The following is a 26,771-nucleotide window of genomic DNA, read 5'->3' on the forward strand; positions in this document are numbered from 1 at the left end:
AGAGGAATCCACCTATAATCATCAAACCAAAGCTCTTACTACCGCTATTGCTGAACCAATTCAAGAGAGATCTGCCGAACAATTCAGTAATGACGCGATGTCATTGTTTGTCAAAATATTTTTCAAAACCACAAAATATTATTTTCGTCGAAAATCAATTACCGGTTTAAACTACGACTCGGCGCGTAAAAACATTTCAAAAAGCATTATTTTCAAAAATAACACATTAAATATATCATATATTAAATAATTAAAATTAATCTTTTAATAAAAGTATTTTCCCTTTATGATCTCTGATCGCCGTTCCTCGATCGCGTCTTGAATAACCTTTAAAACACAATTTTATGTATTCTAATATAAAACCATATTTTAAACATGTAAACAGGCCTAACACTTTCAGTAAATGCATTTAATATAATTTAATTATGTATTTTCCATTATTCCTAGATTTGCATGTAGTTGGATTATGTTATCGTATTTTGGACCTTATGATTCCTCCCTGCCTTATGAAATTTCGGCCTTAAAATTAAAACTTACCAAATAACTTCGAGTAGCGACTCCTCATGTCAGTCTCGGTCTCCCAAGTAGCTTCATCTTCCGAATGATTTAGCCATTGACTTTGACCATTTGTATAACATTATTTCGGAGCTTTCTTTCTTGCATATCCAATATTTGTATAGGCATTTTATCGTATGACATATTTGGAGTCAACTGCAGATGTTCATAATTTAGTACATGTGAAGGATTCAATATGTACTTTCGCAGCATCGAGATATGGAACACATTCTGCACTCCTGCTAGCGTCGGTGGCAATGTCACTCTATAAGCTAATGTTCCAATCTTTTCTAAAATCTCAAACGGTCCTATGAACCTCGGACTAAGTTTGTCTTTCTTACCAAGTCTCATAAGACCCTTCATAGTGCTACTTTCACAAATACGTGGTCACCCACTGCAAACTCTAGCTCCTTTTGTAGCTTATCAGCATAACTATTTTGGCGACTTTGAGCAGTCTTCATCCTATCTTGGATTTTGACTACTACCTCTACTGTTTGCTTGATCATGTCCGGCCGAATTCCCCTCTTTCACCAACCTCATCCCAATGTTTCAGTGATCTATACTTCCTCCCATAAAGTGCCTCGTAAGGAGCAATACCTATAGACGATTGGTAGCTATTGTTATAGGTGAACTCTATTAGAGGTAACTTCGGTTCCCAACTTCCTTGGAAATCGATCACACAAGCTCGGACTAGATCCTCCATAATTTGAATCACTTTTTCGGACTGACCATCAATTTGAGGATGAAACGCAGTGCTGAAAAACAGCTTCGTTCCCATCGTTGAATGCAAACTCTCCAGAAAGATGATGTGAACTTCGGATCTTTGTCCGAAACAATAGACACATGAATCTAATGCAGCCGGACTATCTCTCGGATTTGTAGCTCTACATACTCTGTCATGGAAAATGTCATCTTAATAGATAGAAAGTGAGCTGATTTCGTAAGACGATCAACTATCACCCAAATGATATTGAATCCCTTGATAGTCCTTGGCAATCCCACTACAAAATCCATAGTGATATTTTTCCATTTCCATCGGAAATAAGAAGTGGCTTAAGTTTCCTTGATGGCCTCTGATGCTCTGCCTTAACTTGCTGACATGTCAAACATTCGGACACAAAACGCAAGATGTCTCGTTTCATGCCCGACCACCAATACAATGTCTGCAAATCCTTATACATCTTCGTACTTCTAAGATGAATGGAGTAAGGAGTATCATAAGCTTCCTTCATGATAACCTCTCTCAGTGGATCTCCACTAGGAACCAATAGTAGATCTCGATATCGAACTATGTCATCCTCCTCGGAGTACAACTTCTGACTTTTAGACTCATCTCTCAGTCTCCAATTTTTACAACTGCTCATCAGAAGACTGACCTTCGTGGATTCTATGTCTCAGAGTCGAACGTAATGTGATAGTAAAAACATTAGGAGCCTCGCTCCTAGCATAAATTGCCAGCTCGAATCGCTGAATCTCTGCTTGCAATGGTCTTCAAACTTTCAATTGAGCTAAAACAGTTGTCTTTATACTCAAAGCTTCTGCAACTACATTAGCTTTTCCAGGATGATAGCTAATATCGAAGTCATAATCTTTCACCAACTCCAACCATCTTTGTTGCCTCATATTTAACTCTTTTTGTGTGAAGAAGTACTTCAAGCTTTTATGATCAGTGAAAATCTTGTACTTCTCCCCATATAAGTAATGTCTCCAAATATTTAATGAAAATAATACCGCTGCAAACTCGAGGTCATGAGTTGGGTAATTCTTCTCATGAACCCTCAACTATCTAGACGCATAAGCTATCACTCGGTCATTCTGCATCAGGACTGCGCCTAAACCAAGTTTTGAAGCGTCGGTATAGATAACATACTTTCCTTGCCCTGATGGAATCGATAGAACTGGCGCTGAAGTCAAAACTTGCTTCAACTTCTCGAAACTCTCTCGACATTCTGATCCCCAAATAAACTTCGCATTCTTCTTATTCAAGATGGTCAAGGGTACCATAATAGAAGATAAACTTTGAATAAAATTCCGGTAGTAGCCAGCTAGACCCAAGAAGCTACGGATCTCTGTTACACACTTTGGTACTGACCATTCTCTAACTGCCTCGACTTTGCTTGGATCGACCTTGACTCCATCTCTAGAAATAATGTGGCCTATGAACGCCACTCTCTCGAGCAAAAAATCGCACTTGCTCAATTTAGCGAATAATTTTCTATCTTGCAATAATTGTAGAGCCATTCTCAATTTCTGACTATGCTCTTCTTTGCTCCTTGAGTAAATCAAAATATCATCTATGAAGAATATGATAAAATGATCTAGATACGGCTAAATACGCGATTCATGAGATACGTGAAGATCGATGGTGCATTGGTCAGCACAAATGACATCACCATAAACTCATAGTGCCCATATCGAGTTATGAAATCCATCTTATGAACATCGTACTCCTTTACCTTCAGCTGATGGTATCCCAAACGAAGATCTATCTTCGAGAAAATCGAAGCTCCTTGCAATTAATCAAGTAAATCCTTAATTCTAGATAAGGGATACTTATTCTTGACGCTGACTATGTTCAGCTCTCTATAATCAATGTTGAGTCGCATACTACCATCCTTTTCTTCACAAATAGTACCGGTGCGCCCCATGAAGAACAACTCGGGCGAATAAAACCCTTGTCCAGCAACTCTTGAATTTGGTCTTTTAGCTCTTTCATTTGCCTTAGAAATAGGGATTGTACCTGGCATCAACTCCATAGAAAATTTCACCTCCCGGTTTGGTGGAATGCCAGAAACGTTCTCTAGAAAGATGCTAGGAAAATCTCTAGTAACCTCAACATCCTCTAACTTCTGAGTGATAGGAACAAATGCTGAAATAATACATGCTAGAAAATCTTGGCAACCTCGCTTTATAAGTTTCCTTGCACAGATGTAGGAGATAATATGCGGTATTTTCTTGTTCTTTGTTGCCTCAAAGACAAAAGATTTCCCGCTGGGTGGTTGAATAGATATTGACCTCTGTCGGAAATATATCGAAGCTTCATTGGAAGATAGCCAATCTATGCCAAAAATGATGTCGAATTTAGGCATCGAGAGAACGATAAGATCTGACCGAACCTCATCTTTTTTTAAACGATGCTCCAGATTCTTCACAATACTTGATGTAACCATTTGATCGCGAGAAGGAATAGAAACTTTAAAGTCCAAATCCAATTCCTCGGGTACAATCTTTAATCGCTTGATGAACGTCTCGATATGAATGAGTGTGTAGCTCCTGAATCTAACGATTCATAGGTATCTACACCTAAAATGAATATTCATCCTGCGACAATTATGCCATCAAATCCAATCGTGTCGAAACTTAAATAATTTATATCATTATTTACCCAAAATTTTCGAAAATTACATCACTTAACCCTTATAATTCTTGAAAAAAAATACACAATTTTTCCCAAATATTTTTTCAATAATTGTATTTCTATCCCTTCAAGTTTCAAATTTTCTTCATTTTAGTACTTAAAATTTCAAAAATTACATCCTAGCCCCAAATAATTTCAAATTCTCATAACCAATTTAACATCTCATGCAACAAAAGCAATATAAAATGTTAAAAAACTAGGTTATCAATGATCAGAGTCGTGTATAGCTCTGCCTCTGCTTCCTCAGCATACATATAAGCTCTGCCCAGTTGGCCTTTTCTTCTTTGGGAAGTCAATGGCCTTATGTCATTCCTCCTTGTATATGAAACACTTGTATGTTCCCCACATGAACTTGCCAAAGTTTGGGTGATTTCATTCTTTGAACAACGGTCTCTCTTCAGGTTTTGGTGCTCCAGACTGTGGTGGCTTTTATTGCCCCAACTTCTTCCACTATCCTTGGGGCTTTTGCTACCCTTGAGCTATTGGAGATCTTGTAAATTGCATCTTGACTAGATGAGAGTTCCGTTGGTGTTGCTGCCTCTTGCGCTATATCTCAAAGTCAATATCCTTCAAGGCTTGCTCAAGTTGGGAAGCATAAGCATTGGCAACTGCATAATCCGTCGGTCGCATCAACATCACATCACATCGTATAGTAGGTCGAAGACCAACCAAGAAGTGTTTTAGTTTCTCAGTAGCATCTCTAGCAATAAGGGGCATAAAGTGACAACCCTATCAAACTTCCTAACAAACTCAACCACAGACATATCTCCTTGACGGAGAGTCATAAACTTTCTCTTCAAGCTTCCACAGACGTCAGCGGTAAAATACTTCTCACATAAAATGTTCTGGAATTGCACCGAAGTGAGGGAGGCTAGATTGATACCATGTTCAGCTCCTTCCCACCAAAGAGAAGCATCATCTCAAAGCATATATGTAGCACACTAACTTGGTCAGTATCTGTAAGGCTCGAGATTCATTAGTCTTCATTGATGTGATATTCGAAGATATGAGAATGCATGACATGTAATCAAGAGCACTAGATGAGATGAGAGTAGGAAAGACATGGCAAAGACATGAAAAATTAGAGTTTGAGTAGAATGCAATACCGCACCTACGCCTAGAGAAGCACCGCACCCGCGGTGGATAGGCAGAAAGTTGACAATTTTTACCGAAGCAAGACCGCACTCGCGGTGCGAACATGACCGCACCCGCGGTCGACAATTCTAGAAAATGGATGGGGCTGCCGAAGCTTGAGCGCACCCGTGGTCCCAACGTAACCGCACCTGCGGTAATGTCACCGCACCCGCGGTAGTGCATGTTACACAACGAAATGGCCATGTGTTACTTAGCATGCAATATATATATATGTTGTCTTCATTCCTTCGGTTGCAGTAGCAGAGCACCGAGAAAACCCCTTAGCATCTTCAAGTTTTTGTCAAGGTTTTGAATAAGATTTTTCAAGCATTAGTTATCCAAATTCTAATCCAAGTAGAGATTATTGATCCTTGCATCACTGGCTACAAGAATATGTAAGTTTATTTTCATTTCAGCATGATTTGAAGATTAGATATTGGAGAAATTCTGATATAATTAGGAATATGTGTTCTTATGATTATTGTGAACGTATATTCGGAACCGGACCGAGAAACGGATATGATATGCGATTGTTATGAAATTTCAGATTATGTGGTTATGAGATTATGCAGATTTTCAGAGTTGGAAAGGGGTTGTGATATTGATTATACCTTGTTGATAGTGAGTATGATTGTTTGAGTTGACCGGTATTGAGAATTTACGCCGTTATGCCGTTGAATTGTATTCAGATTGAATATCAAGTCGTATATGTATTGAATTGATTAAGAGATTGATAGAATGTACATTGGTGATTGTCATTTCAGATTGTATTGACGATTTTGATATCGAGACTTCGACTACGACAGATTGTGCTAAAAGAAGGTATAATTCATGTGATTATAGGGAGGATATGACTCGTATCAGATTTGATTTGAGTTTCCCAACAAAATCACATACTAGATTTATTAATGTTTATATCTTTTGATATGTTTCGATTTGTTTATAGATTATATTCAAATCTTCTGATATGATAATGATGTGTTTATAGATTTATATTCAAGCATTGAGATAGGAGAGTCATTGACAGATTTTTCAAAACTAGACGTTCGGTGTATCGACGCATAGGAGCAGACTTCCTCCGATTGTAGACATTTGATACAGACACGGCCGAAGTCTAGGAATAAGACGTACAGTTACCCCAATTGGGAGAGTAGGTAACAGACAGTGACGTCTTATTCAGCCCGGGATCCCTAGAGTAGAGTCGAGTTGAGTCAAGACATGATTTGATTTGCATTGCATGTTTATATAGAGTGGTTTCATAGACTATGGAACCCATGACTTATGTTACATGCATGATTTTGTGCTTTATGACTTTATGTTAGCATGTATACATGTTTTATACTGGGATTTGTTCTCACCGGAGTTTCCGGCTGTTGTTATGTCTGTATGTGTGCATAACAACAGGTGGGGCAGTATCTGGGTCACGACAAAGATGAGTTCGAGATAGCGTGGTGACTACGGGCGCAGAAGATGACAAGTGGCTTTTATTAGAATTGGATTACTTGTATTTGGGTATCTTGTATTAAACACTAGTTGTATGAATGTATTAAACCAAGACATATTTTATGTTTGTAGAAATAAATAAAGAATTTGTGCTTGTTTATATACATTTGAATGAATGTTAAAAAGCGAAAAATTGACCCACAATTTCTCACAGATCCATTTAATCCCAGATCGAATCGATTTAGAGCCCGGGTCCCCACAACAGGTGGTATCAGAGCAATAGGTTCTGTAGACTGAGATAGAATAGAATGAGCGGGGTAGATCGAGTCATCTTCCTTGCTTTTGATGTGCTAGCATGATTTATTGTTTTCCCTATTATGTGTTGTATTGTATCTGATATGAATTACAGCATATAATTGCCAAGACTGAATCAGAACCGATTCCGAATCAGATGTATATGATCAGAGGAGGGCTGAGACAGCTTGTATAGACTGTGTACTAACCTGTTTGATAACTAGATATGCCGCCTAGAAGGATACCGCAACCAGCTGCAGGACAAGTGCAAGAACAGGGGAGTACGTCAGGTACTCAGATGGACGTAACCGCTACCCCGATGGAGACTCTGTTGAAGCGGTTTCAGTCGTTCCGACCCCCGACTTTGAAAGGCACTGAAAATGCAGCGGATTGAGCTGGCTGGATGATATAGAAATGCTCTTTGAATCACTTGCCTATTCAGATGAACGTCGTGTAAAGCTGATTGGGCATCAATTGCAAGAGGTGGCCAAGAGTTGGTGGCTAACGGCGAAACGAGCTCTAGAACATCGAGGTATTGATATTACTTGGAAAGTTTTTAAAGATGAATTTTATCAACGTTTCTTTCCAGTATCATACCGGAAGGACAAAGGGGCAGAGTTCGCCAATTTGAGACAGGGCCAGTGGAACATAGAGGAGTATGTCGCCAAATTCTCGTCCTTGCTTCGATTTGCACCACATGTAGCAGGGAATGACGAGGCAGTTGCCGATCAATTCATAAACGGTTTGAATCCAGATATCTTCACCTTAGTGAATACGGGGAGACCCAACACTTTTTCTGAGGCGCTGAACCGAGCGAAGGGAGCAGAGGCTGGCTTGATTAGGCAGCGAGGAGCATCCTATAGTGTTCCAGGTCAGAGACCGACGCCACCGCCCGCCGTACAGTTTCCACCACCTCTTCCTCGATATGATAGTGGAAGCAGTAGTGGCAAGAAGGAGTTTTTGAAAGCTAAGGGTAAGCAGTTCAAGAGAGTAGGGAGCAGTTCGTCGAGCTCCAGTGGTTCCCGACAGAGAGGTCAGGGTCAGAGTTCCGAGTATAGTGGGGTTTATTACAGTTCCTGTGGTGATATGCATGCCACTTAGCAGTGCAAGGGAGTGATGGGCAGATGTAACTATTGCAGACAGCCGGGGCACTTCGCCAGAGTTTGTCCCCAAAAAGGTGCCCAGATATTTCAGAGTGCAGGGTCATCAGCTTCAGTAGCTCAGCCCGAGAGGCAAGCTTCGTCTGTCCATTCTTCCCAGCCCATGCCTACACAGTCCCAGCCTGGAGCCAGAGGTGGCCAGACAGTGAGCCAACCTCCCCGACAACAGGCTCAGGTGTTTGCATTGACAGAGGAGCAGGCACAGGATGCGCCGGATGACGTGATTGCAGGTAACTGTTTTATTTGCGGTTATCCTGTATATGTGTTGATAGATACAGGTGCATCACATACCTTCATTTTTGAACATTTTGCATTGAGACATGCATTGCCTGTCGAGTCAATGTCTACTGTAGTGTCTATTTCTTCTCCGTTGGGAAGTGTTTTGATCTCTGTGACTTCAGTTAGACATTGTATACTACAGTTTGAGGGGCATGAAATTGATTTAGATTGTGTTGTACTTGGTCTATCTGATTTTGATTGTATTGTCGGGATTGACATGTTGACTAAGTCCAGAGCTACTGTAGATTGTTTCCACAAGTTTGTCAGATTCAGACCTGAGATGACCAAGGAGTGGAAATTCTATGGTAAGGGCTCCAGATCTCGGATTCCCTTGGTATCTGCTCTGACTATGAGTAGATTGTTGCAGAAAGGAGCAGAAGGGTTCCTTATTTATTCTGTAGATCTACAGAAATCGGGCCCGACATTGGAAGATTTGCCAGTAGTACGGGAGTTTGCAGATGTATTTCCTGACGAGATTCCAGGGTTACCCCCAGCCCGAGAGGTAGATTTTAGCATTGACCTTATTCCAGGTACCGTCCCTATTTCGAGAGCTCCGTATAGGATGGCACCGATAGAACTGAAAGAATTGAAAGCACAACTAGAAGATCTTCTAGCCAAGGGATATATCAGACCTAGTGTATCTCCTTGGGGCGCTCCAGTGCTATTTGTGCAAATGAAAGACGGTTCTATGAGATTGTGTATAGATTACAGACAACTGAACAAGGCAACGATAAAGAACAAGTATCCTTTGCCTCGTATCGACGACTTATTTGATCAGTTGCAGGGATCTTCCATCTACTCCAAGATTGATTTGCGATCGGGATATCACCAACTCAGAGTTCGAGATGTTGATATACCGAAGACAGCATTCCGGACCAGGTATGGACACTACGAGTTTGTTTTCATGCCGTTTGGTTTAACGAATGCGCCAGCGGTGTTTATGAGTTTGATGAACCGCATCTTTCAGAAGTACTTGGATGAGTTTGTGATTGTTTTTATTGATGATATTTTGGTGTACTCTAAGAATCTGAATGAGCATGCCAATCATTTGAGAATTGTGTTGCAAACACTGAGAAATTAAAGATTATATGCTAAGCTGTCAAAATGTGAGTTTTGGCTGAGACAGGTTGTCTTCTTGGGTCATATTATATCTGGAGATGGTATTTCTGTTGATCCGAGTAAAGTTGAGGCTGTGATCAGTTGGCCTAGACCGACTTATGTGCCAGAGATACGCAGTTTCATGGGTCTAGAAGGGTACTATAGAAGATTCATCAAAGATTTTTCCAGTATTGCGAAGCCTATTACCCAGTTGACACAGAAGAATACACCATTTGTGTGGTCTGAAGATTGTGAGCCTAGCTTCTTAGAATTGAAGAAGAGGCTGACCAGTGCACCTGTCTTGATGATTCCTTCAGGTACGGGTGATTTCGTTGTATATTGTGATGCATCTCACAGAGGGTTGGGGTGTGTTCCTATGCAACGAGGTCATGTGATCGCATATGCCTCTAGACAGTTGAAGCCACACGAAACACGATACCCAATTCATGATCTTGAATTAGCGGCTATCGTATTTGCATTAAAGATTTGGCGTCATTATCTTTATGGAGAGAAATTCGAGATCTATTCAGACCATAAAAGCCTAAAGTACTTATTTTCGCAGTCAGAATTGAACATGAGACAGCGCAGATGGATTGATTTGTTAAAAGACTTTGATTGCGAAATCAAATACTATCCAGGGAAGTCAAATGCAGCAGCAGATGCCTTGAGTCGAAAGGTTTGTGCTTTATCCTTGTCGACGATAGGGGTTTCGAATTTAGTTGAAAATAGCTGTTTGTCTGGATTAGCATTTGATACAGGTAGTAGACCATTGCTACTTGCTTTGATCCAAGTTGAACCAGATTTGATTATAAGGATCAAAGAAGCACAGAGAATTGATCCAAATGTTCAGAGATCAATTCAGATGATCAGATTAGGGCATGTGTCAGAATATCAGGTACGTGATCAGGTACTATACGTGAATAACCGTCTTGTGGTGCCAGATGTTTCAGATTTGAAACAACAGATATTGTCAGTAGCGCACTGTAGTCGGTTTAGTATTCATCCTGGAGGCCATAAAATGTACAATGATCTGAAGACACAATTTTGGTGGAAACAGATGAAGACAGATATCGCAGAATTTGTGTCTAAGTGCTTAAATTGTCAACAGGTGAAAGCGGAGAGAAAGAAGCCCGGAGGTTTACTTCAGAGTTTGTCTATTCCTGAATGGAAATGGGATCACATTTCCATGGATTTCGTGACGAAGTTACCTCGATCTTCCCGAGGCTGTGATGCTATTTGGGTCATTATTGATCGATTGACCAAATCAGCTTGCTTTATTCCATACAGAACGACATATCGTCATGATCAGATGGCAGAGTTGTATGTCAGAGAGGTAGTCAGATTACATGGTGTGCCGAAGTCTATCGTATCAGATCGTGATACACGATTTACTTCACACTTCTGGCACAGTTTGCAGCAGGCTTTGGGTACGACTTTACACCTGAGCACTGCTTATCATCCTCAGATAGATGGACAGTCAGAGCGGACTATCCAGACTTTAGAGGATATGTTGAGAGCCGAAGTGCTAGATTTTGGCACTAGTTGGCAAGATTCCCTACCTCTTTGCGAATTCTCTTACAATAACAGCTATCAGACGAGCATCGAGATGGCACCGTTTGAAGCTTTATATGGTAAGAAGTTCAGATCTCCGTTGTACTGGGATGATGTATCTGAGGTACCAGAACTTGGGCCTGATATGATACGTGAGATGATTGAGAAAGTGAAGATTATTCAGAAAAGAATGAGGACAGCACAGGATAGACAAGCCAAATACGCCAATATCAGACGTAGGCCGTTGGTATTCGAACAAGGAGACAGAGTATTTCTAAAGATTTCTCCTTTCAGAGGCGTTGTCAGATTTGGAAAACGTGGGAAGTTGTCTCCGAGATACATCGGTCCATACGAGATTCTTGAAAAGATTGGCGATCGAGCATATCGACTGGCTCTTCCTCCTTCTCTATCCGAGATACATGATGTTTTTCATGTATCGATGTTACGTAAATATATGCCAGATATTTCTCATGTCATTCACCCTGACGAAGCGGAGCTTGATCAGACTTTGAGCTATGTTGAACAACCGATACAGATTCTTGATCGGAAAGAAAAGAAGCTCAGGACGAAGATTATTCCGCTAGTGAAAGTCCAATGGAGTCGTCATGGCATCGAAGAAGCAACTTGGGAGACAGAATCAGAGATGATACAGAAACATACCGAGTTATTCATATGATGTAAGTAAATATTCAGTTTTGAGTATATTGCTTATGTTCATGCTTTGATAGATTGCCTGGGATTTCGAGGATGAAATCATTTCTTAGAGGGGGAGAATTGTAAAGCTCGAGATTCATTAGTCTTCATTGATGTGATATTCGAAGATATGAGAATTCATGACATGTAATCAAGAGAACTAGATGAGATAAGAGTAGGAAAGACATGGCAAAGGCATGAAAAATTAGAGTTTGAGTAGAATGCAATACCGCACCTGCGCCTAGAGAAGCACCGCACCCGAGGTGGATAGGCAGAAAGTTGGCAATTTTTACCGAAGCAATACCGCACCCGCGGTGCGAACATGACCGCACCCGCGGTCGACAATTCTAGAAAATGGATAGGGCTGCCGAAGCTTGAGCGCACCCGCGGTCCCAACGTAACCGCACCCGCGGTAATGTCACCGCACCCGCGGTCGTATATGTAGCGCACCCGCGGTCGTCGAATTTCAGAAAATAAAAGTGCTGCCGAAGGCGATGCGCACCCGCGGTCTAGAGGCTTGCGCACCCGCGGTCGTGCGTGTTACACAACGAAATGGCCATGCGTTACTTAGCATGCAATATATATGTAACGAACCGTATTTTCATACTTAAAATTTGCGGAAAAATTAAAAATTTTCTTAAATAAAAACATCCACACGGTCGTCACTCATCACTCATAAAATAATCTCAAAATCACCCGTCACCAGTAAAATTTTGTTAAAAGAACTGTCTCAAAATATTTCGCATCCAGCTGCTTAAAAACTTAGAGTATTTTTAAACTTTGCATAAAACGTAAACTTTGCGGTCCTCGGGTTAGCCTCCCGCTCAGTCCAAGCCTGCCCCTTGGTCACCACCTCCTGTCTCCTCAACATAGTCACCTGCATCGATCAAGTCTAGTGAGTCTAAAGACTCAACACGTATAAACTGGAATAACGAGTACTACATAATAAAATCACATTCAACTTTAAAATAGGACATACATAACTTGAACTTGAACTTGAACTTGCGTATTAAAACTTGAACATACGTACATACATACTTCGACGTGCCATAACTTAAACTTTTCATAAACATGCTGCATACTTGAACATACATAACTTCATCATTTTGCGTAGAGGATGTTTCAAAGCAAGTGACCCATAACATAAAAGAGCCTGATCAGACTATACCACAGTACTGGGCTGACAGAGACGTATCCACTGCCACATACATAAGATCCCCGTTCATAATTTAACGGGCTGGTTGGTCCCCGTTCATAATTTAACGCTTTCCAACCATGATCTAACCCGTTCATAATTTAACGGGCGGATTGGTCCCCGTTCATAATTTAACGCTTTCCAATCCTTAACTTTCTTTGGTCACGAGACAATTAGCATACCTCAAAACTTAAAATATTTTCTTTGCACGTCATACATACTTACTTGGCGTTGAGGGATTCGTTGGACTTCAACTGGGGCCGTTGCTGCAACATACTAACGTGACTTTCATACTTAACTTGCATTACTTAGATGTAGAAAACTCATGCTTACTCTCAAGCTCAATCATATCTTAGGACCTTCTACAATTTCCCACGACATGCCCTTAATAATCCTTGCACTAACCCATAACATCAAACTTAAAATGAGCTTACAAATATTTCCCAAAAACAAGGGTACACGGACCCCGTGCTTGGGTCTGGGAGAGGGTCCGTGTACGTACTGCCTAGAATGTGTCGGAAAACGGAAGGGGCACGGACCCCGTGCTTGGGTCCGGATGGGGTCCGTGTAGGTACTGCATGTCAAGTGTCTCGAAAAGGAAAGGACACGGACCCCGTGTGAGGGTCCGGGTTGATATCCGTGGGCCTACTGCCTAAGCGCACTAATTGAAGAACAAAGGCACGGACCCCGTGCTTGGGTCCGTGTGGGGGTCCGTCTGCACACTGTACGAAGAAACCTGCGAGAAAACTTATGCACGTGCCTACACACCCAAATTGACACTTGAACACTATGATTCAACACCTTAAGGACACCATAACATTGCATAAAACTTATATAAACACTTCAAGATACGACGTCCACCATACTACCCAATACAACGCTAATTAGCAATTGACATCAATCGAGTTCCTACGACTTTCAACTAATTCAAACGCCTAACGACGTCCAACAAAACCTTGAAAAGTACAACAAGCCTCAATACTAACATACTCATACGCAGCAACGATCGCCCGTCGATTTCCAACGAAGCCTGCAACATAAAACTTCAAAAAATACAATGATACCAAACTTTTCTTAAAATTTCAGTTTGAGCAGTCACACGAAAAATATCATAACTCTCTCATTTTTCGTCCAAAAATTTCGTACTTTATATCAAATCGAAGGTATCGAAAAGTTCTACGTTTTTGTAGTTTAAAGTTTTCTCAAAATATGAACAGAAAAATCGCAGTATTTGAAAAGACAGCAAAAACGAGTTTTAGATCTAAAATTTTACCCTCGAAATTGATCCGATCTATAATCCGCTCAAACTACTAACATGATACATAACTTTTACGCATAAAAATCAACGCAACGCATAATATGACTTGATCGACACAGCAAGAACAGAATATACGTGCCTTATGATATCAAACGTTACCGAAACGGCGTCACCGAAGCGGAGATGGAAGCGAGGTTGATCCGGAACGATTGTGGCGCTAAAATCTTTGAAGAAAACACAACAAAACTTTGCTGGAATTTCAGAGGGAGGGGGCGGCTGCTATGTGCTCAAGAACCCTAATATTTTCTCTCAAAATTTTTAAGATAAAAAGGATAGAATGAAGTGTGTGTGTTTTACGGCTCTAGGTGTGTGTAAAAGTGTGTAGAAACGTGTAGTGTGTGTGTGTAGCGTGAGTTGAATAAATTTGGGGGAAAGGTTTTTGCTTAATAATTAATTTGGGATTAAAGAATGGTTTAATTAAATAATTAAGTATAAAAATAATACTAATCTACTCACTTAATCCCCAAACAAAGTTTCAATAATCATTTTAGAAACTTAAGATTCCCCACTACTAAACTTAAAAATAAACTCCTCAATTAAAATAACACACAAAATGCTAATTTTAAAAGTTTTAAACTCTTAAAATTACTAACTAAATGATTTAGGCTTAAAAATGCTAAAACTAAACAAATCATTTAAATTGCCCCATTCCTAACTTAAAATAAAATACCGCATTTTAAATTGCCAATTCGTCACCGGTCTTTTCCTCAATCTCGCCTCGAATGAACGCCTGAAACATGAAACTCGGAAAATATTTTAACGTGCATCACATACCCATGAATAATTTAAAATAATGCATTTTTCATAGATCGTGAATTAAAACACTAATTAATGAAATAAACATGCATAAAGACCATTTAATAAAATACATGAGGAATTTAATAACTTGCACGCACGTGGTTCATGCGGACTACAAATTTTCGGGACATCACAATATATATATTTTGTCTTCATTCCTTCGGTTGCAGTAGCAGAGCACCGAGAAAACCCCTTAGCATCTTCAAGTTTTTGTCAAGGTTTTGAATAAGATTTCTCAAGCATTAGTTATCAAAATTCTAATCCAAGTAGAGATTATTGATCCTTGCATCACTGGCTACAAGAAGATGTAAGTTTATTTTCATTTCAGCATGATTTGAAGATTAGATATTGGAGAAATTCTTATATAATTAGGAATATGTGTTCTTATGATTATTGTGAACGTATATTCGGAACGGGACCGAGAAACGGATATGATATGCGATTGTTATGAAATTTCATATTATGTGGTTATGAGATTATGCAGATTTTCAGAGTTGGAAAGGGGTTGTGATATTGATTATACCTTGTTGATAGTGAGTATGATTGTTTGAGTTGACCGGTATTGAGAATTTACGCCGTTATGCCGTTGAATTGTATTCAGATTGAATATCAAGCCCTATATGTATTGAATTGATTAAGAGATTGATAGAATGTACATTGGTGATTGTCATTTCAGATTGTATTGACGATTTTGATATCGAGACTTCGACTACGACAGATTGTGCTACAAGAAGGTATAATTCATGTGATTATAGGGAGGATACAACTGGAATCAGATTTGATTTGAGTTTCCCAACAAAATCACATACTAGATTTATTAATGTTTATATCTTTTGATATGTTTCGATTTGTTTATAGATTATATTCAAATCTTCTGATATGATAATGATGTGTTTATAGATTTATATTCAAGCATTGAGATAGGAGAGTCATTGACAGATTTTTCAAAACTAGACGTTCGGTGTATCGACGCATAGGAGCAGACTTCCTCCGATTGTAGACATTCGATACAGACACGACCGAAGTCTAGGAATAAGACGTACAGTTACCCCGATTGGGAGAGTAGGTAACAGACAGTGACGTCTTATTCACCCCGGGATCCCTAGAGTATAGTCGAGTTGAGTCAAGACATGATTTGATTTGCATTGCATGTTTATGTAGAGTGGTTTCATAGACTATGGAACCCATGACTTATGTTACATGCATGATTTTGTGCTTTATGACTTTATGTTAGCATGTATACATGTTTTATACTGGGATTTGTTCTCACCGGAGTTTCCGGCTGTTGTTATGTCTGTATGTGTGCATAACAACAGGTGGGGCAGGATCTGGGTCACGACAAAGATGAGTTCGAGATAGCGTGGTGACTACGGGCGCAGAAGATGACAAGTGGCTTTTATTAGAATTGGACTACTTGTATTTGGGTATCTTGTATTAAACACTAGTTGTATGAATGTATTAAACCAAGACATATTTTATGTTTGTAGAAATAAATAAAGAATTTGTGCTTGTTTATATACATTTGAATGAATGTTAAAAAGCGAAAAATTGACCCACAATTTCTCACAAATCCATTTAATCCCAGATCGAATCGATTTAGAGCCCGGGTCCCCACAGTATCTCCCGTATTCAAAAAATGGAAGTGCACCTCAAGAGATCTAATCCAACCCTCAGCAGCAAATGGGTCGGTGGTACCAAAAAACTCTTTCGGACCCAGCCTTCGGAACTGATCATATAAATCATGTTGTGGCCTCGGAGCCTGCTACTCAAAGAACGTGTCATGCCCTCTGGAACACGAGTAACGACATCCCTATTAAGAGGTGGAGGTGCATTCTCTTAACGATCCTCATGAGTGTCAGCTTGCCCATCGATAATAAGTGCGCGTCTAGGAGGTATTATATCTGAATATTTTCCAAATTCTAAACGTAACCAACGTAAATTTAAATTTAAGCTTCTAACCATTCAGCATATACAAATCCTTTATCGAGCAACTTACGCATAAATATCAATTAACTTCAAAAATCTTTTAAACATGTAACTTAAGCATATAAACCAGGTAAGAATGCAGGTACCATCACAAAAATCATTTAAAGCATTTAAACTTACAGACTTAAGGCTTAATGACTGAGATTTCCAGAACTGGGGGTGACACAACCCTTTGAAAGAACATTGATCTGATACCAACTGAAACGTCTACTATTTTTTTTCCTTAAAATACAGTAGAATTTTTTTCTTTCTCTACTTGCTTCGGCCGAACCATACTATACATATATATATTTTTGAACCATTTAAATAAACAAACCAACATAATATTTGAAAATCCAAAAGAACGCAGTGCAAACCATAAAATCGTAATTCGTCAAACCAAACCTAAAACTATCATTTTTCAAAATAGGAAATATTCTTAAATCCTCTCAAAAACATAAAAGTCATAAGAGTTATCAAAATCTTTAAAATCATATAATGTGGAAAACTAGCAAATGTCATCGGGTTATATGCACCATCAGTCCAGCCAGTTCAACCATGAAGTCCTCCCATATCATCACAAACATATTAAAAAAAAATCATTCACACCTAATGAGTCTATTGACTCAGCAAACCTTAATCATTATAACAAATAATACATATACATCCATAAGCAACAGTGAAAAATACTTTTAATAAAATAGCTTTTCATGAACATGCATAAATTTAAACCTTTTTCTTTTCATCATATCCTTTCCCTTTCATCATATATGTATATGTTTCCCTTTTATCGAATTCAGATCATTAATTGTGACTTTCGTATCATCTATAGGTCGATGGATCCATCTACGTATAACCATGGTACTAGGCGGCGGGGACATCAACGACACTCTCACCCATCAATTGAGCCTTGTCCTTACATATCATCATATCCTTTCGTATTAGTTACAATCGAGTCACCTCCTTCAACATTTCATTATATTCATCACTTATAAAAACTCATGCATAGGTATGTTTTTCTTTTAAACCAAACATACATCACGTCTTTTATCATATATCGTTTTTCATCACAAAATCTCATAAACTTTCAAAATAAACCTTTAATCAGTCATTACAGAATTCAAGGCACTGCCAGGATGTCTAACATTTTTCATGTGTAAAATGGTCGTTTTGCCCCTGAAACACTAACTTTCTCAAATCACCCTTAGACCTTGAAAATACGACCTGAATCCATCCAAAGTTAACAGAACACCTTAAAATACACCCATAAACATTTCTTAAGCGTAAACTTAAGCTACTCGACTAGTTTCTCAATTCGTTTTAAAACTTGAACCTATGTCCCGGTTTTAACCTGAATCAACTCGAAACTTAACCAAACTTGAACCATAGCTTATTAACACTTAAATAACACTTTTTCAACCCAAACCAAGCTTTTTAACAAAATCCTAGGACGCCTACTGAAATTACATTGCCTTAGTTCGAAAACCCTAGCTTAATAACCTTGCACCCCTTCAACAAAAAAAAAAAAACAAAAACCTTGCACCCCTTCGACTCTAGCCCTTAACCAACAAGACCAGCCACTATGCAACCTTCCAAGGACCATAAACGGTCCCTTAACAAGCTGTTGTTCCAGAACTAGCAACCCAAGCATGCACAGCCCATCAACCCGTGCGCCTACAAGCTTTGCGCGGCCAACTTTCAACCTACAGCTTTCCTCCTTGCACCAGCCTTCCCTCAGCCCATTTAGGACCATGAATCTACCCTCTTAGGACCCTTGGACGTGACCCAACAGCAGCCCATAGCCTGCCCATTCAAGTGCCATAAAACCAAAACCCTGGTTTCTTAAAAGCCAAAGAAACGTGCAGCCTTTATCCTCACCCGTTCCAGCCTTTAGCCACACCTAAGGGTTCTTAAACCTTCTAAAAAACGTCCCCTTCATAACGGTATCATGGCTGCCTCTTTTTGCCACATAAACATGGATTTAAAAGTACAACTCTAGTTTTGATCATGTATTGCCATAAAAACGAAAATGTATCATATTTTTTAGCAATCATGTTACATACACATAATATGGTATGAACGATGAGTGAAAGAAGATTAAGGAGTGCCTTTATGTTTTTTAGGGACAAAAAATAATTTGAGATGCGAAGAACGTTGGCGGAGAGACGGGGGAGGAATCTTGCTGCGTTTTTTGTTCTCAAAAGTGGCGTGAGTGTGCTGATGTGTGGTGTGTGTGTTTGAGAGCAAACCCTAGGACTCTAGAGCTTGAAGGAGGCGTGTAATATGATTGAGTTTAGCGCTTGGAAGCCTCTCAAGTTGATATAAATAATTGGGTAGGGGTTTAGACACAATAAAATAGATATAATAGGCTCATTAGATAGTAGATAAATTATTTCATTCAGGAAAGTTTTTCAAAATATTAGCCGAGTTCTCAAAAAGTCTTTATCATCGTCGAAAATCGATTACCGGTTTAAAATAAAACTCGGCGCGTAAAAACATCCCAAAAAACATTATTTTCGTAAATAACACATTAAATATACCATATATTAAATAATTAAAAATAATCATTTAACAAAAGTTTTTTCCTTTACGGTCTCTGTTCTTTGATCGCTTCTCGAATAACCTTTAAAACATAATTTTATGTATTCTAATATAAAACCCTAGATTAAACACATAAACATGCCTACCACATTCAATAAATGTAATTAAAATAATTTAATTAGGTATTTTTCATTATTCCTAGATTTGCATGTAGTTGAAGTACGTTGTCTCATTTTGGACCTTATACTTGGTGAAACTCAAGCTTTGGCTACCAAGAAAAAGCCCAAGAAGAAGGTGGTTCTTTAGAGTGATTCTGAGTAGACAGTCTCTGAAGGCTCTGCTGTCATCCAATCATTCTACCGATGAATATGATCCAAGACAGTCTTTGTTGCTGACATCTTCTCCAAATCATCATCCTCACCTTCTCTTGCTACCAATTATACAAGTATTTGCATCTACTGAATCTCATCCAGCTCTACCAATTTCATCACAACCTATCTCTATCATTTCTTTAAAGGCCGGGTCATCTTCTCAACTCATTTTTGCTCCTAGACCAAAAGGGTTTATCATTCCGGATCCTTTTCTTGAATCTACCAGGTTAGGAAAATCATCCTAGCATTACTAGAAAAGGAAAATGAAATATGGTTGTTGATCCCATTGCTGAAGAAGATGATGAAGATACAACTCCCATGTCCTATGTGCATACTCAGATTGATTTGCATATGGAATAAATTGATGCATTCACTGATCAAAAGTAATATTTTGATGAATGGGTAAGGATGTGCAAATTTAATCGATTTCGTTGTGTTCGAAAAGAACAAGAATAAATTGGGAAAGTCTGTTAAGCTAGAAGCCATGAATTTTTATAAGGCCAGAAGTAATATTGTGGAAACGGCCATGGAAGTGGAGCTTAAATTTTGACCCAGATCAAAATGTCTAAACAAAGAAAATATGCTCAAGTAAAATCGGTAGAAAGTGCAAATTCTCCTACAAGAGACACTGCATCAAATACTCCTCCACTATCGCATGTTGTTGATGCGGCCACTGTACCTCAGCAGTCATCCTCTCTTCTTTCCATAAGAGACATAGCATTTATCTGCAGTTGATGATGTTTTTAATTCAATTGCTTAGGTCAATTTTGTCAGGTTTTTTCTCAAAAATCATGTTTTTCACGTATATATAAACATGATATAATATGTGGAAGCTTAAATCGAGTATTACTTCCGGCCATTGAAAACTTTGAAATTCTCTGATTTCCTTTCGGTTGAAGTCTTCTAAGCACTGCACGCTCTCTTTAGATGGTGTAACTTTCTTATGAGGTGTGTATGCTTAGGGACCTCAATCGTTGTTATTTATAGGCATCTCATACCATCAACGAGAAATTCTGGGAGCATTATTTTCAAAGGAATAATCGTGTACGCATCTCAGTTTCTGAAGTTGAGTCAGCATACGCAATTTTTCGTCAAAAATTGTAGGCTTCTTGGCCGTCGCCAATTCCTACACGGTACGTCTTCCTTTCTGATATGAGCCATTTTAATGACATTCTCCCACTTGGCTCATATATATCATTTACTATAAGAGAAAACAAAATACATGAATCATGGCGATAGGTCATCTTAAAACGAATATTATCTTCCATGTATTACAATGCATTATATCTCTCAAATCTGTATAACTTAATGAATAAACCTTATGTTTATTCGAGGTCCAACTTTATTGATATTTCTCGAATTAATGAATGTGTGCACAACAAATACGAGAAAATATCACATCATAGTTTCATTAATTTATTCTTACAACAAAATTACATAAAAGAACCAAGTCTCATTCTTTCTGTATGATCCTTAAATTTTAATGGTGGCATGCCCTTAGTTAAAGTATCCGCAATCATCAATTCAGTGCTAATGTGCTCGATAAGTAACTTCTTATCTTTAACATGTTCTCATATGGCTAAATACTTAATGTCGATGTGCTTGCTTCGACTACCACTTTTGTTATTTTTAGTCATAAAAACAGCAGCTGAATTGTCACAATATATTCTTAATGGCCTAGATATAGAATCCATAATTCTAAGCCCGAAATGAAACTCTTCAACCATACACCATGTTAGGTTGCCTCAAAACAAGATACAAACTTAGCTTCCATAGTGGAAGTAGCAGTCAATGTCTGCTTTGCACTTGATACAGCTCCACCAGCTAGCATGAAAATATATCCTGAAGTGGATTTTCTTGAATCAATGCAGCCAGCTTAGTCTGAATCAGAGTAGCCAATTACTTCCAAATTCTCAGTTCGTCTGAACATAAGTATATAATCTTTGGTCCCTTGAAGGTACCTCATTACTTTCTTTGCAGCTTTCCAATGGTCTAAACCTCGATTACTCTGATATCTTCCCAACATCCCAACAACAAATGCAATGTCAGGTCTAGTGCAAACCTGAGCATACATCAAGCTTCCGACAGCAGAAGCATAAGGAATGTTTTTCATTTGTTCCCGCTCTAGATCATTCTTTGGACATTGGCTCAAATTGAATTTATCGCCTTTCACAACGGGAGCTATACTTGGTGAACAATCTTTCATCCGATATGTCTCTAAAACTTTGTTGATATAGGTTTCTTGAGACAGACCTAGAATACCTCTAATTCTGTCTCTATGTATCTTAATGCCAATGATATAAGATGCATCACCCATCTCCTTCATATCAAAGTTTTTAGAGAGGAATTGTTTCACCTCATATAACAAACACTTATCATTGATTGCAAGTAATATATCATCCACATATAGAATAAGGAAACAAATCTTGCTCCCACTGACCTTCTGGTATATACATTGATCCATGGGGTTCTCAACGAATCCAAATGAAGAGATAACATAATGAAATTTCAAATACCATTGAAGAGAAGCTTGTTTCAATCTATATATAGATTTCTTAAGCTTACAAACCAATTGCTCACCATTATTAGAGAAGAATCCTTGAGGTTGTTTCATATAAACCTCTTCCTCTAGTTCTCCATTGAGAAAAGCTGTTTTCACATCCATTTGTTGCAAATCTAAGTCAAAATGTGCAACTAATGCAAGAATGATACAAAGAGAATCTTTCTTAGATACAGGAGAAAAATTCTCCTTATAATCGATTCCTTCCTGCTGAGTGAATCCTTTAGCAACAAGTCTTGCTTTATACCTTTCAATGTTGCCTAATGAGTCTTTCTTTGTTTTGAAGACCCATTTATATCCAATGGATTTTACACCATCAGGCAACTGAATAAGATCCCAGACTCCATTAACTGCAATAGAATTCATCTCTTCTTTCATAGCATTAAACCATAGTTTTGACTCATTAAAACTCATGGCTTGTGAAAAAATTTCAGGATCATTTTCGGCTCCGATGTTAAAGTCCGATTCTTGTAAATACTCAACATAATCACTAGATATAGCTGATCTTCTTATTCTAGTAGATCTCCTTATGTTGTTTGGTTGATCAACAATTTCTTGTTGTTCTTCATTAACAACTTGATCTACTGGATTTTCATCAGCGATATGTGGAACTTCAGTAATCGGTTGCCTAACACCCATTTGGTCTTGATGGGTGTGAATAAAGACCAATCTATCATTTGAATAAGAGGGTTGTGCATTAATGTGATCATTCTCAAAAATTATGTCATGATCACTCCCACTAATCAAATCATTCTCAAGAAATTTTGCATTTCTTGATTCCACAATTCTAGTGTTGTGAGATGGACAATAGAATCTGTACCCTTTGGATTTTTCGGCATACCCAATGAAATATCCACTTATAGTCCTTGGGTCCAGTTGCTTTTCATGTGGGTTATAAACTCTTATTTCAGAAGGACAACCCCAAACGTGTATATGTTGCAAACTCGGTTTCCAACCTTTAAATAACTCAAATGGCGTCTTTGGGACAACCTTAGTTGGAACTCGGTTTAATATATACACAGCTGTCTTAAGAGCTTCAGTCCACAAGGATTTAGGAAGTTTAGAGCTACTAAACATGCTCCTCACCATGTCCAATAATGTTCGGTTTCTCCTCTCAGCTACGCCATTTTGGTCAGGAGAACCAGGCATAGTATATTAGGCAACAATCCCATGTTCTTGGAGAAACTTCGCAAACGGACCAGGTGCTTGTCCATTCTCAGTGTATCTACCGTAATATTCTCCACCTCTATCAGTTCTCACGATCTTAATATGTTTTCCACATTGCTTCACCACTTCAGCCTTAAAAACATTAAAGGCTTCTAGTGCTTCGTTTTTGTTATGAAGCATGTAGATATACATGTATCGTGAGTAATCATCAATGAAATAGATGAAGTATTTCGGACTTTGCATGTCCATATCTGGACAACAAATATCTGAATGTATGATTTCTAATATTTTTGTACTCCTCTTGGCACCTTTTTTAGATTTATTGGTCTGCTTTCCCTTTATGCAGTCCACACAAGTCTCAAAATCAGTAAAATCTAAAGTACTAAGTACTCCATCATTCACTAATCTTTTAATCCTTTCTATGGAGATATGTCCCAATCTCCTGTGCCACAATATAGAGGAATCTTCATTTATAACACATCTTTTAATACCTCTTTGAACATGCATAGTGGTGTTATTATTTTGTAAAGAAATAGATAAAAGACCATCAATCATTGTACCGTTTCCAATAAGATTTGATTTATAAAACAAATTTATTGATTTGTTCAAAAAATGAAAGGAATAACCAAAAGGTACAAGTTTTGATACCGAAATTAAATTCCTAGAAAAACTAAGAACATAAAAGGTCTTTTCCAATTTTAAAATATAACCACTTTTTAACACTAGGCAGTAAGTCCCAATAGCCTCCACATGCGAAGACATCTTGTTTCCTGAATAGATGTTCCGCTCATTTTCTATTGGTTTCCTTAGGTTTTGCATACCCTGCAAGGTATTTGTAACATGGATTGTAGAACCAGAATCAATCCACCATGTGTTATAAATCATATTAACCATATTAGATTCATAACAGACGAGAAGTAGGAATACCTTTCTTTTCAAGCCAGTCCTTAAATTTATTGCAATCCTTCTTAATGTGTCCCGTCTTTTTACAGAAGAAACACTTGGATTCTTTCTTGATGTCAGGTTGGGGTGGAATTATTCCTTTCCCTTTTCTCTTGAATTTGGCTTGCTTTTTATACTTTCCTTGTGTGGTCATTAAGACATTATCACTTGTTTCCATCAACAGCCTTCCTTCCTCTTGAACACACATGGTCATTAATTCATTAATTGATCATTTATCCTTATGTGTGTTATAGGAAATTTTGAAAGGTCCATATTGTTGTGGAAGAGTGCATAAAATGTAGTGCACAAGAAAAGTTTCAGACATTTCCACTTCAAGTGTCTTTAGCCGAGCCGCTATGTCCCGCATCTTCATGATGTGCTCTCGCACACCTCTCACACTGGTGAGCCTTAATGAAGAGAATTCCATAATTAGGGTGCTTGCAAGTGCCTTATCTGAAGACTGAAATTGTTCATCAATAGCCTTCAGTAATTCTTTGAAATTATTATGCTGATCGACAGAACCACGCATACCAGCAGAGATTTTGGTCTTTATGAACATTACGCAGAGTCGATTAGATCGCTCCCATTTTTCATAAAGATCAATATCATCCGGAATGCTGTTTTCAGTAATAGCAATGGTTCGTCTTTCCGTATAGCATAATCAATATCCATCCACCCTAATTGAAGAAGAATTCTTTCTTTCCGAATTTTATAATTATCGCCCTTTAAATCGGGAATGTCACATTTCATATCAGAAAAAGTCGCAGGTTGCATAACTGCACAAAATATCACATGCTTAAAATTTTGAGACAATATCATATTTTACCAATGTAATTCATGTTTTAAAAATCTAGTGACATAAAATTTGCCTGTGGCTAAAATTTTAGTTCAATAAGATTTTTCTGTAACTTTATGATAAAACTATCAAAATGTATTTTCCTTAACTCATGTGGGTAAATTAAGAAAAATATAATTTGATATTTTAACCTAATTAGTTATATAAATATAATAAAAATCCATGTGGGGTAAATTTTATTATGTTTATATAATTAATTACAATTGATGTCCATTATGTGATTCAAATCCACTTAATGCGTAATTTTTCATAATTAAGGATGTTGTGGCTATTCCTCAATTATTTAAAATTATACGGTTCACTGGACAAAATTTTGGCTTTACTTAATGCTTTATATAATAATTATTTCGCAATCAACATTTTCCAAGAGTGCTCCCAGGAAAGATAGGTAGTGCTAAGGCCCTTTAAATACCCAACTCCTAGTCAGAGCAACGTTCCTCAGGGAGACCAGTGGCTAGTCAAGGCAGTTTAAACCGGTCTATGAAGAACTCCCTCAGATCATGTTTTCTTACGTCACCTTATAATTATTATTCAACTTAATTATCCACATTTATGTGAATCTTTATAAGCCAAAATTTTTTCATATTAAATAACTTTATATTCACATTTTTACTTAATATGAACAATTACATTCCCCATCAGTTTTTCTCTTCAATCAGAGTAGTGATAAAGTGAGGATCACATTTACATAAAAATATGGGCTCCTCATCAGTTTTTCTCTTTTATCAGAGTAGTGATAAAGTGAGGATTATTTGTTCATTTGTGAATATCTAAAATATTTTATTATATTATATTCACATCTTACTTGATATGTTCATCTCAATATAATTTAATATGAACATAATGTGAATATTGATTTTCAAAATATTTTTCAATACAATTTGCATTTAAATTTCAAGAATAAATCCAAACACAATATTAAATTTGCATGTACAAATCAAACACTTATCCGTAATATTTGACATTATCTAACATGCAAAAATAATTTCTAAACATATATTGAAAATTGCACTAAATTTGGAAATATTTTAATGTGTACAAATTATTTAACTAAATACTATATGTCTATCGAATTAAACATATAACTTAATAACACATTAATCATTATTTATTTATTTATTATTATTATTATTTTTATTTTAAAACAATAATAATAATTAAATTGTTACCCATAATTGACACCAATTTCCAACGACAAGTTTTTTGATACCAAGTGGGTCCCACATGAATTAATTATGGGTCCCGCATTAATTATTATTATTATTATTAAAAAATAATAATAAAAATAAAAATAAAACTTTGCAGAGACTTTAATGAGAAGGCATATTCATGTGATATGTCTAAATTTGTTTTCATGCATTAAACAATTGTTTTAATTGTAACGTAAAATTCTGAAAACTTTCCACGACATTTTTTTTCAAATGGGCCATGCA

The 26,771-nt window shown here is 37.7% G+C and overlaps 1 protein-coding gene across 1 annotated transcript; it reads right to left on the reverse strand.

Moving 5' to 3' along the window:
• Positions 1 to 3,071: 3,071 nt before the first annotated feature.
• Positions 3,072 to 3,725, reverse strand: LOC140811149 (uncharacterized). The gene has a single exon (XM_073169024.1). The coding sequence runs from the start codon at positions 3,723 to 3,725 to the stop codon at positions 3,072 to 3,074; it is 654 nt and encodes a 217-aa protein (XP_073025125.1).
• Between the last annotated feature and the right edge of the window lie 23,046 nt (positions 3,726 to 26,771).

This window comes from Primulina eburnea, chromosome 14 (assembly GCF_022965805.1).
Source record: "Primulina eburnea isolate SZY01 chromosome 14, ASM2296580v1, whole genome shotgun sequence".
NCBI lineage: Eukaryota > Viridiplantae > Streptophyta > Magnoliopsida > Lamiales > Gesneriaceae > Primulina > Primulina eburnea.

What these genes read in the sequence shown, in the direction of transcription:
- LOC140811149 (XM_073169024.1), bottom strand. Translation starts at nt 3,725, where the DNA reads ATGGTTACATCAAGTATTGTGAAGAATCTGGAGCATCGTTTAAAAAAA.